Genomic DNA, 17,144 nt, shown 5'->3' on the forward strand with positions numbered 1-17,144 from the left:
GATAGCCTGACGGATGAAAGTAGTAGCTCGTGCATATCTCTGAAGGTCACGAAGTATAAACCTGATGTAAAATCTGTCATCAGTGATGCAGCAGCAAAAGTCCCACTGATAATATCAAATGGAGTCATAAAGTTTTCTGTCGGACTATCGGTGTACATGTATACATTAAAAAATAAATCTATATTTCATCATCATATACTGTGTTTTTGTTGCTCGAATGAATTTTATTATTTCTTCAAGGTTCTTCACATATGTACACCTTAAGAGATATCAAGTAGGCGTAACATGTTCTCAAAAAATTAGGGTTTGACACGCAGAAGAATTTTAGTCAGAGATTTTGCTGGTTTTGGCACGCACTCACAAAAAGTTTGCTCACCCCTGTCCTAGGGCAAAGGAAACTGAGGGAAAAATAAACAAATGGAACTACATCAAAATAAAAAGCTTCTGCACAGCAAAAGAAACCATCAACAAAATGAAAAGGAATTTAACTATATGGGAAAACATATTTGCCAATGATCCATCTGATATATAAATTTCCAAAATATATATAAAAAAACTCATACTGTTACAGAAAAACCAGACAAGAACCAAACAGCGCTCTGAGAGTTTGGAGTTACCCTTTATTCACCGCGGCGGGCTCAGGGAAATGAATCCAAATTCTAAGCAAAGCTACAAGCAGAACTTCCCTTTTAATGGAAGAGCCAGCCCTTTGTTCCCTTGCTGGCAGCAGCCTTGAAAACTACACGGTTCTATCAATTAAAAATGCACCTGGCATGGCATTGGGTGTATCTAGTCTCTGGCCTACAAGGTCAGACAGCTAAGTTTATCTCCCCCACTATTCAAGCAGGCTAGAAAGCAAAGTTACTTTTTCAGAATTAGATAGAGGCCATATAAAGAATAGCAGAGAATTCCAAACAGTAGTTTTACGGAATAGGGGTTTTCCTTCACAATACAACTTAACAAAAGGAAGACAAAGAATCCAATTTAAAAATGGGCAGAAGACTTAAATAGACACTTCTCTAAAGAGGACATAAAGATGGCCAAGAAACCCGTGAGAAAATATTCAAAGTCACTAATCATCACAGAGATGAAAATTAAAACGACAATGAGGTATCACCTCAAACCTGTCAGAATGGCTACTATCAACAAATGACAAGTGCTGGTGAGGATGTGGAGAAAAGGGAACCTTAGTATGTACACTGCTGGTGGGAATGCAGACTAGCGCAGCCACTATGGAAAACAGTATGGAGTTTCCTCAAAAAATTAAAAGTGGAACTCCCATTTGACTCAGTGATCCCACTTCTAGAAATATATCCTAAGACAAAACACCAATCAGAAAGAATATATGTACTCCTATGTTCATAGTGGCACTATTTACAGTAGCTAAGATTTGGAGACAGCCCAAGTGCCCATCAGTAGATGAGTGGATAAAAATGCTGTGGTACATTTACACAATGGAATACAATGCAACTATAAAAAAGAAGGACTTCTTACCCTTTGATACAGCATGGAAGGACCTGGAGAATATTATGCTAAGTGAAATAAGTCAGTCAGAAAAAGACAAGTATCATATGATCTTACTTGTACGTGGAATATAATGAACAAAGTAAATTTAGAAACAAAATAGATCCAGAGACATGGAAGCATGGAACAGACTGACCAATCTCAGAGGGAAGGGGAGCAGGGGGAGAGCTTAACCAAAGAACTTAAATGCATATATGCATAACCCATGGACATAGACAGTAGTGCAATGAAGGCCTAGGAGTGGGGGGTGAGGGTGGGCACTGGGTGGGGGGAGTCAGTGGGGAGGGGCAAAAGGGGACATCAGTAATAGTTTCAACAATAAAGATAATTTTTGAAAAAGTGAATAAGACTTCCAGCACAGAGAAATTAAAATTAAACATACTAGATTTATCATAGACTTTGATATTTTATTTCACACTAAAAGCTCTAATACTGTATACTGTAACACATTATATTTTAGGTTTATTTTTTCCTAGGGAATGTAAATTTAATCATCTAGAAATGTTAGTCCTTTAAAATTAGATCTATAACATAAATTGGGAAAAGAAAAGGCACATTGCTGAATTATTGATTTAAAATTTAAGAATTATTTCCACCTTTTACAGACTAATTTTACCAGGATGTTGAATTTAAGTAAGTAAAAATGCATTTTCATGAAAACAGTGACTTGTTCTTAGATGGAGTGTCTGGAAGTAATAAAATCACATGGTTATATATTTGATTTTCCTTTATAAAAAAATGTTTATAAAGGACATAACTTTCAATAGTTTGTCAGTTACATTTCTCATCAACCTTGGTGCTGGTAAACATTTTCCTAGCAACACGTAAGGGAGAAGCATTCCAAGCCCTTCTGAGGGTTCCATATCTTAAAATAATTTTAATTGATCTGAATAAGCTATCAATGACATCAGCTAATTTAGAAAATTCCAGAAACAATCTTGAAAGCAGCAGCAATGTGCTCCTTAAGAAGTGAGTGAGCGAGTCCTGTGCCAGGCCATCCGTCCAGGCCGACAGATCTGAGGCAAGATCCTTGCATCTCCTGGCCACATGGCCATGAGGTGTTTGCAGTGTGTGCCTGAAAGAAAAGAACGTTTTCACAATCCGGGCACAGAAGCTCCAAAGAATGACTGTGTTCCAGGTGGTCCAGTCAAGCCTTACAGGGGCTGGATTAAAATTCCGAGGTCGTGATTTTGGGTGTGAACATATAGGCCACTATTAGCCATATATTTGAGGGAATTGCTATCTTGTCGATTTGTCCATAATCGCCGGTAACCATAATACATGCTGCATCGCTTCACTATTTCAGTAAGTGAAGTATTAATCTCCACTGTAAGTGAGACTTTTGTCCCATACATTTCTGATTTGTTTTGCTCTAAGTATGGTTTTTGCTTCAGTGAAAATGATTTCCAAGAAAAACCAGACAAGAAATTGTCCTAGAAAATCCTGATTCCTAAACTGGGATTGATTAATGAAGGGAACAGCAATTCTCTGTCTCGCAAAGAATTCTGAAGAACTGGGACACAGTCTTGGTGTCAGGTTCTTTCCCCTTAACCCTTCCTGTAATTGTGTTTATCAATTTGCTTCTGCTCTGTTCTCAATTATGGAGTTTATATCCTTGAAGACATTGAGATGCTTCAGCGTTTCTGGAGAAAAAAACTGTTTTCTGTTTTGAGTTATACCATGCAATCAACATGTTCCCACATTTGGCTCACAAATTCATAATACCAGCATTCATAGGGAAATACTGCAACATGTTTGCTCCTCACAGGTGACAAAAAAATTTAGTGTCTTACACTCAGTCTAAACCACAGTATAGGACTGTTCTCATTTAGATTAAACCCACATTTGATTTTCTCTTCTGAAACCAAAAATGCAATCCCAACATTATTAAATGACCAAATAATTCTGGCCTAAATTTCAGTTTGTTGGTACTGATTTAAAGCTATTTTATTTACTAAAAACTTATACATATTGTTCAAACCCTATTCAATGTAGGCCAGTCAGTGGTGCAGTTGGAAAATAATGTTCTCAGCAAATGTTAGGTCTGGGGCAGATGTTTAATAACACGTTCTGAGACTGTGTGGTGATTTGCAGAAGTCCTGTTTTTCAGATGTGACTATTTATGCACAGATGGATCCTGTCCTGGGCTGGGCTCCTTTCCTGAATTGTTGTGCTCCTGGGTAACTACCTGCAGATAGAAGTTTGTCTTGGCTAAGGTCGGCAGAATTTGTTTCGAATTTATGTGGCGGAGTGATCAAGGACTTAGACGGGCACGAGGAGGTGAGCTTTCACTGCCATTCTTTCTGTACCACTGGACTTAAAGGAAAATTTGGGAGAAAATGAATCCCAGACATTTTCCCATCATTAGCTTTAATTCACTGCTGCTCCTATAACTATAAGCCTGGTCCAAAGCTGGACATCGGTGAACATACTCTACTGGGAAGTTCTGAACATTTATTGCCAGAATGCTTACACCAAGTTCACAACCAAGTTAGTCCCCTAAGACCCAGGCTAGTCGAGACTCATTATGCTCTTGGGAAGTGCAAGAACTCTGACAGGTAGGAATGCACTAACTCAACCTTAAAATATCTGTCCTGGCAACTATCCACACTCAGGTTTTTTTGAAAGAAAATGAGGTTGCCCATGTATATGGTTCAACTTGCCACCCCCTACTGACAAGTAGAAACTATTTTCAATCAGGCGAAGAAAATAATGTTGAGAGATGAAAATGTAACATCACACTCTGAATGCAACATATTTTAAATAAATATTTTAATTCTATTGTTGGCATTTACAAGTAGAAAGCATACAGTATGTTACAAATATCAAAATGTGAAAAATATGAACGTTACATAAGTAACAAATGTAAAAAAAGTATTTTCTTACCTTCCCGGAAAGTAAGAAAACTATTCAGCATAAGAAAATATCAGTATCAAAAACACAGCTTAGGTGTAAAAACAAAACCAAAAACACGTTTTCACCAGGTATTAAAAAATGATCTACAAAATGACAGAATGTAAGAAGTGATGAAATTTGACTTTATATAAATTATAAAAACTGGGTACTTAGGGTACATGCTACATGGTTGAAGAGTGTGTCCAATCATAGGCTTTGCTTAGTCAATTCTTTAAAAATTTAAAAGCGTAGAACATTTTTCAATAAATAACTTTCAACAGTGTCTCCGAGAGGCGCGGCGGGGCCTCAGGCCACGGCAGCAGGCGGCAGTGTTCTGGGACAACATGCAATCGCTCTGTTCCTCAGCGGAAAGCCTGGTGCAAATGGGACCATCGCTGTTTACACAGAAGAGTCAGAAGTTTTAACACAATTTCGTAGGAAAGTTCTAAAGTGCTGAACACAATGACTTCACTTCAGTACCCAAGGTCATGTACAAGGCATTCCAACCTTCGGACATTTCCGATAAACATCGAACACGGAGGCTACGATTCTGAGAAGCGTTAATACTTAGTCTTTCGTTCAAGGGCAGGGGGGCTCTTTTCTACACTTTACAGGGATTGGAGAAGCCCTCGAGGGTCTTGCCAAGCATAAACGTTAACAATAGCAACACAAACGGCAACAATACACAACCCCGCCGGGACAGCCACAAGTTCATTTCTACGATGGCAACGCTATTCCTGCTTAAAGTCACCACGCGGGCCTTGGCGAATGCTGCGCCCCGGTCACCGGTCACCGGTCACACCGTACGAAGCAGGAAGCATGCAGGACAACAAATGCAACGGGGCGCGTCCAAATGACAGAGCTGTTCCGCGCCGGTTTCAGCAGCATCGCGGCTATTATTTTTGAGTTGCCCCCCAGCACCAGCCCCTACTGGCCGGCTTTGCAAACACGACCCGCCCTGGTGGGTGACCTGCTGGCCGGGCCGCGGGGGCGTCCGTCCCTTGTGTTCCTGTCTCCATCGCGCCAGCACCTGGCGCTCACACATACTGTTCGGCTTCCCCCTCTTTGGGGACCGGCTGGCTTGTCCCACTTTTGCCATCTTCGTTGGCTGCTGCTTTTTCGGGGAGAGATGCCAAATCCTTAAACACATCCACATAGTGGCCAAAGCCGGGGCCCCAGTTCAAGAGGTTGTCCCAGTTGAAATTCCCCGCTTGCTGGCCGAGCTTCAGGGGCAGCGTGCTGTCGGCCACGCCGGGCGCCTGCGAGCCCACGGGCGCCCCCTCCGCCCGGCGGCCGTGGTGTCTCCGGGGCTTCAGTCTGGCGCCGTAATGATCTTCGTCGTCTGCATCCGACTCATTGACCTGCGAGAGCTTGGGCATCCTGGAAGTGTAGGCCATCGGCTTCTCCCGGTCGTACTCCATCTCCGAGCAGGTGAAAGACTCGTGCGAGTCGCTGTCGGAGGAAGACTCCGGAGCGGGGATGCCGTCGGCGGGGTTCCGGGTCCTGGACAGCGGCCGCCGGCAGTCCTCCTCCGAGGAGGACCGGCCGTGGTCCGCGCTGCAGATGCTCGGGTTCCTCGGGCGAGGCGTGTTGAGCCTCTCCACCTCTTCGATGGACAGTCCCACGGGCGGCGAGGATTCCAGAGGGATCTGCCCCATGGGCTGCTTCAAGCGGCTCCCGGGTCGAGAGCCATGCGGGGCCAGGGCCTGGGGGCTCTTGCTCCTCCTGCCCAGCCTCGTGGGGTAGTTGAAGATGCCTGGCTGGCAGGCGTCCCCGTGCATGTCCGCCACGTGGCCGTCCCGCGCGGGGAGGTGCAGCTCCCGCGCCGGGCTGCTCCGGTAGAAGGTGGAGGCCTTGGAGAAGGGCGCGGGGCTGTGCCGGGACAGGGGGTTGGGCGTCGGGCCGGCGGAGTGGCTCAGGGAGCTGGTTCGCAAGCCCTGGCCGTAGGAAGGCTGGTAGGTCAGGCTGCTGGCCCCCAGGGGCATGGGGGACTGGCGCGCGAAGCCCAGGGGGCTGTGCCGCTGGATGGAGAACTTGGGGGTGTGGCTGCGGAACTGCTTGTAGTGCTGGATGATGTCCGCGTCCGAAGGGGCGATGCTGCTGGCGTTGTCGATGTCGTAGTGCTCGATCTCCTGCTCCGGGGAGGCCAGCGGGGCGCTGGGGATGGTCTCCGAGTTGTGGGGGATATCGGTCTCGTCGTAGATGAGGTAGGGGTTCTCCCTCTCAATGATATCTGGCTTGGGGTTCCCCTCGGGCTGCTTCCGCACCGTCATGTCGTCCCCGTAGGGGGGGATGTTGTCGGGGTCATCGAAGGCCACGTTCTCGCTCCCCTTTTTCTTCTTCTCCTTCGGTTTCTTCTCCTCCTTGGGGTTCTTGGTCCTCTTGCCCCGGCACTGGTTGCAGAGAATCAGGCTGAGAACCAGGAGGGCCAGGACGGTGGCGCAGCTACCCACGATGGCGGGCACGGCCCACAGAGGCAGGGAGAGCTCTTCGGGGCCCTGACTCAGAACGCAGACATGCCCTCCGGGGCTTCCGGCTTTGCACACCCGCCCCTGAGGACAGACGACACCCAGGCAAGCCACCACCGTCTCACAGGTGCTCCCCGTGTGCGACTCCGGGCAGCTGCAGGTGAAGCCGGAGTGCAGGCCCGGCTCGCAGCTGCCCCCGTTCTGGCAGGGGTGCGAGGCGCAGTCCCCGGGGGGCACGCACTTGTAGGCGTACCACTGGTTGATGCACAGTAAGTCGCCCCAGCAGGGGTTGCTGGCACAAATGTTGGGCCCACGACAGCCGATCTTCACGGAGGGGTCCGTCTTGGAGATGGAGGCCAAGCTGTGCTTTCCGCTGAAAGGCAGGCTCTCTCCACCGTACAGCATAGAGGCGATGCAGCCATCGAACCCTGCGGGGAGAAGGAGCCGTGGGGCGATTTAGAGAAAACCAGAGGCTGCGATGGAATCTGGTCAAGGGAAGCTTCACAATCATGTCACAGGCGCTTAGAGACAACCGCCTAGGAGCCATCATCCAGCTCCAGGGCAATACATCTGTGCATCTGACACGCTAACGTCTTAGCAAGCCTTCCACAAGGAAATTGGGGAGGATCGCTCAGATCCCACTCTTCCCGAACATTTATGGATGACCCAGATGGGCTGGATTTGCTTTTTCTCCTTCTTTTTATTTATTTGGTCATCTATTTGTTTTATTTTTGTAGTCTCTATACCAAGAACTGCATACGTAGACATAAAATTTGTTTTAACAAATACTTATAAAGAACACAAAATAGGTCGATGGATTTCATCATTAGATCGTGCATTCTCAATGGAGGGAATATTGTTCACAAGGAGTTGAGCAAAAAAAAGGGAAGCAAGAGAAATGCCTTAGCTATTATAGTGGTTTGTGGATCTTGAAAGGGCAGATTTAGAGTATAACTCATATCTCATGAGGTGGGGATATTGGGGGTTAGAAAAAGATCTACAATGGCCCCTTAGAAGGTGAAGAATATTTTTTTTAAGAAGTTGAGAAAACGTTGCTAGACTAGAGTGTGCTAATCTTGCTAATGTTCCTATTAGCCCAAACTCTATTTTGTCACTAACAAAATGCCTGATTTACATTGATTTGTTTTTCTAAAACAAACCAAAGAATGAACAATCCTATTTTCAAATAAGCTAAATATAAATGACTTATGGCCTGGACTTGGACTTTGATGCCCTAATTCCATTACTCTCTCATGCATTTTTCAATTTTCCTCTTACTGATGCATCATTCCATCCCAGTGACCTTTCTGTCCCTCATCCATTCTTTCTCCATGAGCTAAGACATCTCCTGCATTTGCTCCTACTCCCTCCATTTTCCTTTTAGGCTCCTTTCTTTCTCATTCAATCATATCCATGCTCAGGACTTCAATTACCTGCTTGACACTGATAACTCCTAATGGATTTTCAGGGGAAGTCCTCTCCTCATTCTGGCCCATCTACCAAAAGGTCTTTCTCAATGGTGCTCCACACCCAAAATGTCCCCTACCAAATCTTGATATTTCCCATAGACCTGCTTCTTCTTGTACTCTTCTGCACTTGCCTTTCTCAGCGGAACTAGCCTTCTTCTAGTGGAAAAGTCAGAAACTTCCTTGAATTTTACCAAAATCACCAACAGTTTGGTTGACTTAAATTTTTAAAAATACTTTTTTCCTATCCATTTCTTTACAACTCCTCTCCACCACACTAGTCAAAGCTCACTTCACTGCCATGTTTTCCCAGGTAATTTATGCAAGTTCACTGGTGTTCTCCTCCAACGCATTCTCCATGGCAGAGCCTGAAAGATCTTTAACATCATGTGACACTTTTAAGACTAATTTTTTAGTAACTTCCCACTGTTCTGAGAATAAGAACAAAACTATATCATGTTTTAGAAGGACCTACTTCATCCTTTACCTGTGACATCAGCCCCCAAGGTGCTAAATTACTCTACTTTTTTTTAGTTCCTATCAAAATAATTCAATCTTTCATATTCTCCCATCTTCATCTTCATAATTCAGATTTAAGTACAAATGCCAATTTTCCAGGAAAGCTTCCCTTTTCCCTCTTTTGGGAAATCTCTTAGAATTCTATATTCTCCCTTCACATCATTTGTTATAGCTTAAAATAATATATTTACTTGTATAATGATTTGATTAATGTTTGTCTCCCTTATTGGGCTTTGTGTTCTACGAGGGAAGTGGCTATTTATTAAGTCCACCATTGCACTCACAGTAGCCAGCATAGGGTTCAGAATTATCTGTTGTGTGAATCAACAAATAAATGAATAAGTGAATAAATGTATAAATAAATGCTTGGTGGACAAAGAAACATCAAAAGACCATGGGCTGAACTATGACTTGGTAGAACAAATGCGAATGTCTAAGGTGGGTGATGGCCGATAATTCATTATAAACTTTCCAAGGCTAGTGATGACATTCTTAGAATATTCATAATAGGTATTACCAGAAATCCGATTACTTTTAGAGAAACAGCTTTACCTTTCCTTTGTGATTGTACTCAGCATGAGCATTTACCTGTTTGAGTATCTCGATGAGCTTGATTGGGTGGAATTCCTCCAAGGGATATAGTGAGCACGTCGAGGCCACCAAAATTCTGAGTAGGGTGGGCGATATCTCTGTTGTATAGCCTGTCGATGGACAGTACTGTGGCTGTTCCATTTTTTCCGATTAGAAAAGTATGCCAGTGGCCATCAGCAACATACACTTCAGGAATATTTCTCTCCACTTTCCCAGCAATTCCTGCATCTGATGTAAAATGTACTTTGCCATTCTTAATCTATAAACATATTAAAGACAATGTACAATTAAACTCTAACATACTTGAATAAAAACAAAGTAACACCTTAAAATATTGGTCAGTTCAAAGCAGCTAGAATAGATGAAGAGACTGAATATATTAAAGTATACTTACTTATCAAGCTTTATGATTTTAGGTAGCATATACCTTCACATTCAATAGTTTCAATTGTCTTCAAGGTATTATTATATTTGTACTTAATTATTCAAGATGCAGAGAATTATCTTCCAGAACACAACTGAGATAGTAATGAGATGAATGGCCCTTTTAAGATAAGTAAATTAATTTTTTAATGATTTCCTATAATTTTTCAAAAAATATGTTTTTATTGATTTTAGAGAGAGAAGGCGAAAGGGAGAGAGAGGAAGAGAAACATCAATGTGGGGGAGAACCATCAATCGGTTGCCTCCTGCACTTGCGCCGACCGGGGATTGAACCAGAAACCCGAGCCTGTGCCCTAACTGAGAATCAAATGGGTGACCTTCTTGTGCTGGGACGATGCTCAATCAATGGAGCCATACTGGCGGAGCATGCTTTCCTATAATTTAATGGCAATGGTGAGTGTAAATAAAATTGGTCAGTTTAGTACATGGCCGATAATGATAAAAATATTAAAACTACTTGCAAAATAAGTCAATTCTTAGATAAAAATGAAGAATAGTTGGAAAAATAAAGACAAAAATAAATTGTTTCACCTGTCATATATGACACACTGAAATCTTAGAAAGAAATCATGCCTAGTATTTACATAAGTTATTGAGATTAAAAAGAACTATGATGAATAAATGTTGAGTTCTTAATAATGAGGTGTCTGGGCAAGTCTTCACTTTGGCTCTCTTCCAATTTATCTAAGGGATATTCGGTTTCTGTTACTTCGCCCAGTAGAACGTTGGGTAACACAATGCTCCTACTCCCATTTCCAACCAAGTTTCCAGTATTCCGAGTAGACACTTTAGGAAATAAAATAATTTATGAGGCAGATGAACATTTGGTTCAGAGAGCATCATCCCATCAAACTCCCAGACAGAGCTGGTGCCGGCAGGAGGATGAAGTGACACCATGTCTCAAATGACAGGCATGAAAGGATGGACCAGTTTATGTTGTCACTCAGATCAAATGCCATTTCTCCATGCAACAAGCACATCTGGTAGAACTCAAAGTCAGGACATCTGTGCTGTGGAAAATATGCCTAACACATTTACATATGTTATTCATATTGTAATATTTTATTAAAGCAGTCTCTCTAGATAATAATATATTTCAGTACCAAACTCAGATAGAAAAAAAGAGAGTTGTGGTTAAATGACAATAACATTTCATCAAATGGGCAACGTCTCATGACATGCGGTAAAAACAGCAACTCGTCTTTGGTTGTAGCCAGAGTCCTTTTTGGAAACAGGCCTTGGGAAGAGCCTTTTCCCAGCTCTGTGTTTCTCGCCTGATGGATCACAACTCATCATCCTTTTATCTGAAGAGGGGTCTTCGGGATAATCCACAGAGTGGATTCAATAAGAACATGACAACATTCTTCATGTTTTCCTTTTCCCTAATAATACTCTACCAAACTCCTGTATTCTTTTTAACTTTCCAAACATCCTGCTAATGTTTTGCTTTGTTCATTTATTTATTTTTTAATCGACAGACCTCTGAATCCCTCATCCCAAGTATGTACAATATACCTAGCCTCGCTTAGAAACAAAACAAACCAAAAAGCTCTGCACCAAACCACAGAATTGATGTGGAGTAGTAAATCCATCATCTGTTATTACAGAACTCCAACATGGAGAGGCACAACACGCCACGACAGACGGGAGGTTTGGGGAACACTTTATAGTGTCAACACACTATACACAAGCGGACTCTCCTTTTGCTTTTCTGGCTGAGATGTCCTCACCCTCATTTTCCTTTTTTATCCAGACAGATTCTATTGATATATTCGCATCTCTTCTCACACTGCTATTGCTGCTCACCACTGACCCTCTCTTCCACAACCGTTTACAACCCCGTCCTTTTTCATTTTCACAGAATGTGTGTGTGTGTGTGTGTGTGTGTGAGAGAGAGAGAGAGAGAGAGAGAGAGAGAGAGAGAGAGAGAGAAAGAGGGAGAGAGAGAGAGAGAAGCTGATTTAGAGTATGCAAAAAGGAAGAAGGAAACTGTCAGAAAGAGAGCCAAAGGAAAGAAAGAAGAAAACCAGGGGCCGTGGCCACTGATAAGCTGGCTGATAAGTCCGTCATTTGAACTGGCTCCCGGGCTGCACAAGCACATTGTATTCCTGTCATCCAAACAGCGTGCCTGCTCCCAACAGTCACCCTCCTCCTGTCTACTGACGTCTCCTGATTCCCTGGTTTTGGTGGTGGTTGTTTTTAATCTACTTACTTTACCTGCCAAGCCCCTTTCATCTCTGAAAAGATGCTCTTCAAAATTTCATACAAAAGAAATGTGCCTTTTGGTCTCTGTAGTCATTATTTTTATTCGTTTGCACTGACTTTGCCCTTCTCTTCCAAAGCACTCGCTACCCAGGGCACACAATCTGGAGAAGCAGCCTGCTGCCGGGCTGTGGGAAATGCGAGATGTTACGGTGACAAAAATGGATCCTGACATTCAGCCTCTTCCTCAAGGAAGAGGAAAGTCTGCCTCCGGTGTCTCCACCCACATTGCATGTTGCACGTCTTGGCTTAAGGAGATAGCGTGCAGAAATGTTCACATGTCATTTAAATGGCACAAGGACTTGGACGCAGCTTAACGGATAATGCGCAGACCTCCATGTCAGAGCCTCTGAACGCACATAAAACATTTCCTATAGACATGCAGGTCTGCTTCTCTCTCTGCTTCTTTGTTTTCTTGGCTTTTCATACACTTTCCAATGAAAATGATAAACACCAACTAATAACATTATACAACGACTCGCATGCTTTGTTTTGTAGTTGCTCTGTTAATTCGGGAACTGGCTCTTTGTTTCCATAGTGGAGGTAGAGTGACAGGCTGAAGATGTTCCTGAGGCCTGGGTTAGGGCAGTTTCTCACTCTGGCACCAATGACATTTTGAACTGAATGGTTCTTTTTTGTGGGATGCTGTGTTGTGCACTGTAGGATGTTTAGAGATATACCATCCCCCCAAACCAGGACAATAAAAATTGTCTCCAGACATTGCCAAGTGTCTATCCAAGGTAACATCACCCCCAGATGGGAATGACTAGACTAGGGGATTATAATATGACTAGAGGCCCAGTGCATAAAAATTCATGCACTGGAGGGGGGGGGCTCAGCCCAGCCTGCCCCCTCTCACAGTCCAGGAGCCCTCAGGGGAAGGCGATGCCCCCAGCACACCTCTGCTGCTGCCACTGTCGGCAGCACAAGCCTTGGCCGGCCCTGGTCACCTGAGCCTCAGATGGCCCTAGGTGGCTGGCAGCCACCATCCGACCTCGCCTGCACCTCAGGCATCAGCTAGGCAGCCAAAGGGCAGGTCTGGCCGCACCTTGCGTCTGCTGCCCACCCCCGGCTGGGCTGAAAGGACTGTGGGACTCCTAGCAGGCACAAGGAGTGGCCAAACCCACCCGGCCGCACCACATGCCTGACACCTCCCTGGTGGGGCTGAAAGGACTAGGGGAATCCGGCAGGGCTGAGGGGACTGGACACTGCCATCTTGTGGCTATGGGCGCCGCCATATTTGTGACAGAGTGATGGTCAATTTGCATATTCCTTCTTTATTAGATAGGATAATTTTTAAAAGATTGGTATTTTTTACTTCTTATTAAAGATGTGTACATGGAACATACCAACTAGAGTTGGCTTGGATAAAGAGAAATTTTGAGAATAAAGAGGCTGGCTCTAGCTGGTTTGGCTCGGTGGATAGAGTGTTGGCCTGTGGACTGAAGGGTCCCAGGTTCAATTCTGGTCAAGGGCACATGCCTGGGCTGTGGGTTCAATCCCCAGTAGGGGGTGTGCAGGAGGCAGCCAACCAATGATTCTCTCTCATCATTGGTTTCTTTCTCTCTTCCTCTCCCTTCCTCTCTGAAATCAATAAAAAAAAAAAAAGAGGCTGAAGTTTAAAGGTGAACATGTTTTTATTTTTTGTATTATATGTGAATTAAACCTAGCACTTTTCTATGCATTTTGCTTTAGGCTTTATTAGCTAAGCTTCTAGTAATTTTCAAAAGTTATGAGAATTATAATATACAAAGTAATGTAGAAAGCAATCGATATAACTAAACTGAAGAAAATGATTACCTAAGAGATGTCTTTTTTGTGGAATAGAAAGCAGAATGATCATTTTAGGAATAAAGAATTCTGAGTTGATGGAAAATGCATGTCTAATGAAATTATTCACCACTGCAGTGCCTCATTTACAGTCAAGAAAAAAACAAGAAATGATGTAAAAGCCTAATGATAAATCAATCCACTGTTTTCATGAAATATGATGTTTAAAAATATTTATTTAGAGATTTAGAGAATTTAGCTATAAAATACTTATAATAATTCCAAAGATACTTAATTTCACAGGGTTTACCAGGAGGTGAGTTGAAAATATGCTACAGAGTAAAGCCAGATAATTTCAAATGTTTGCCCTTATTGCAGTCCTGCCCTTACACATACAGGGTGGGGCAAACATAGGTTTAGAGTTATGAGTACATGAAACAGAGTTTCTTCTTAAATTATTACTTATTAACCATTGTATTATTTTCCATAAGAACAACTGTAAACCTACTTTTGCCCCGCCCTGTACACATACCATTGTTTGATATAATTCTTGGAGAAAAGTATTTTTCCTTTTCAAAGACACATTATCCTTTTGTTTTACTTCGTTTAAAAGTAGGGGGAAAAGCAATATAAATTTTTATCAGACAACATAGATCGCAACAAATTCTTTCCCTGCTGGCCTACCTAGCAGGGCTCTCTACTCTAAACCAAGACAAAAGTGTTTAGAAACCAAACCATGCAGGTCTTTGTTACCCTGGCCAATGCCTGGGAAATAGCTAAGATAGACGATATTGGACTAGTGCCCAGCATCAGTCGGAACTCTAACGGGCTGTAAGAGCAGAGGACAGGAATTGTGGGAGAAGTGATTTAAACCATGACCCGGCAGGCGGTCTAACCAAATGAAGTCACCATGAGCTTCTATCTTACCTTCACAGTAGTATAATTGCTGCTTTCTTGGATGTGGATTAAAATGCCATTCTCGCTCCGTGTCCTGAACTTTACTTCCAGACTGTTCACACCAAAAGGCTCCATCGTGGCCCCGCGTATGCTCTGTCTTAACAGATACTCCCGCTTCTCGTTCTGGCTCATGTGGTAGTCCAAGCGCCCTTTGCCTTCCAATGACAAGGCAGTGTCAGGAGTAATAGCTGCAAGCCAACAAAGAAAGGGACAAATAAATGCACCCACTATTTCCCAAAGAGTGTCTACAGGTGACAAAACATTATAAAAAGGGACAATAAAAATATTGTGTTTCGAATTCATGTCTCCCAATTCTCCTATTGGGAAAAAATAATTGCCACATGTGAATTATTGTAGGAGTTGATTTCAAATGCTTAAATCCATTTCAGAACCATGAAATGTAAAACATTTTATGACACACATTAATCATTGGGTAAATATTCATTAAATACTTGATACTTGATATAGATTATGGATATCTGAAGAGATTGCCACCTGTTAAAATTTGGGGGAAACACAGTGAATCATTATTTATTTATAATGGTTTACTGTGTTTCCAAAATTCATGAATGAATATATATTTTCATAGTTAAAGTGATTTGCAATCTTTAAAGTCTCTAGCAATTAGAAACTTGAAGAAAAAATATATAATCACATATTTATATTTTAACTGACTTGATGATTAGTAATAATCATACAGAATTTAATTTACCATCATTTATAATTATGACTTATTATAATTTGATAATGGTTTCACACTACTGAAGTATGGCAGTTTGTTATAGCACCATAGCTAAAGAAAAAACATCAAATTAGCAAAAAAGGGCTTCAGCATTCAATGGTACATGTCAAAAAGGCAAGTTTTATAGTATGTAAATTACATTTTTTCAAAGCAAGGTATTTCTAAAGCCAATGACACATTTCATATTCAGATATAATTTGGCTCCTACTTATTAAATACTCATTACTTTAAAAAATATGTGTCAAAGCCCTTTGGCTATGTTGTGATTTTAACCTAAATAATTAAACACAATTATACCTCTTCTACTAACATATTTTTTATTATAGCGTCCTTAATTTAATCATGAATTTCTATTTATTCTCATATTATAATAGAACCAAATGACTCTTTTAAAAAGTAGTCAGTTAAATGCAGTGATTTCAGTACTAACCTCTGATTAGAAAATGAAGCAATTTTTAAAAAGAGAGCTCAATAGGGTTGGATAGTTAGTGGATGTACACCTTGAAATTAGAAAAAGTCATGGTCTAATGATGGCTTTAACATCATTAATATCTTATTAACATTAGGGTTTAGAAACAAATCACTAATAAAAGGATTTAAAACCAATTTTAATAATTGAAAGTTAAAATTCAAGTATCATTTCAATTGTAATAGATTATAATGCATTGTATGATGTTTTGAGTCCTGTGTTCAGTGATTTATCATTTACATTTTTCTACCAAATATAAAATATTCACCAGAGAAATATTGCCAAAAGGCAGATAATATGAAGCCCCTGGCCTTGTAGATTGCCTAGCTTTCCTAAAAATAAGCCAAATATAAGTGATATAATTTTAAAATGGAGCCCTAGCAGGGCTCAGTGGATAGAGCGTCAACCTGCAGACTGACGGGTCCCAGGTTCGATTCTGGTCAAGGGCACATGCCCAGGTTGTGGGCTCAATCCCCAGTGTGGGGCTTACAGGAGGCAGCCCATTAATGATTCTCTCTCATCATTGATGTTTCTATCTCTCTCTCCCTCTCCCTTCCTCTCTGAAATCAATTATATATATATTAAAAAGGAAACGAATGATGTATTTAGTAAATAATTTTAAATGGCTGTCACTCTTCCTCAAGTTAAAAATATAAAATGTCACTATATTCACTGATGATTGCCCATTTAATATTTCCAATATTTAGAATGGAAACATAATTTAAATTCCTTATTTAGGAGCATATATCTATATTGTCATAGTTACTATAATTTCCAGTGAAAGATGAGACGCTTGCATACATTTTTCACAGTATTTGCCAGTCAGCCCCTCTTTGCAGTGACACTGCTGCCATGACCAGTAATCCGTACACGTGCCGCCGTGCTGGCAGGGGCTGCGAGTACACGCGCCTTCCAGTCTGGGGCATCTGAAAGCAAGTCACAACAAAGACTCAGAAAACACAAGATAAGGTGGGAGAAATGTGTTAAAATTAAACACACATGTTTATGAACCTGCTTTGTTTCGTGCATTCAATTCT

At 42.1% G+C, this 17,144-nt stretch overlaps 1 protein-coding gene across 1 annotated transcript in view; it reads right to left on the bottom strand.

The window, feature by feature from the left end:
* Nucleotides 1-5,326: 5,326 nt before the first annotated feature.
* Nucleotides 5,327-17,144, bottom strand: part of FAT4 (FAT atypical cadherin 4) — a 148,221-nt gene continuing 136,403 nt past the window's right edge. The window contains 4 exon segments of the mRNA XM_015563360.1: nt 5,327-7,315; nt 9,461-9,722; nt 14,867-15,084; nt 16,909-17,033. Coding sequence (XP_015418846.1) covers nt 5,457-7,315; nt 9,461-9,722; nt 14,867-15,084; nt 16,909-17,033 — 2,464 coding nt within the window. The 3' untranslated portion in view covers nt 5,327-5,456.

The sequence above is a fragment of the Myotis davidii genome, unplaced genomic scaffold (genome assembly GCF_000327345.1).
Source record: "Myotis davidii unplaced genomic scaffold, ASM32734v1 scaffold438, whole genome shotgun sequence".
Classification (NCBI taxonomy): domain Eukaryota; kingdom Metazoa; phylum Chordata; class Mammalia; order Chiroptera; family Vespertilionidae; genus Myotis; species Myotis davidii.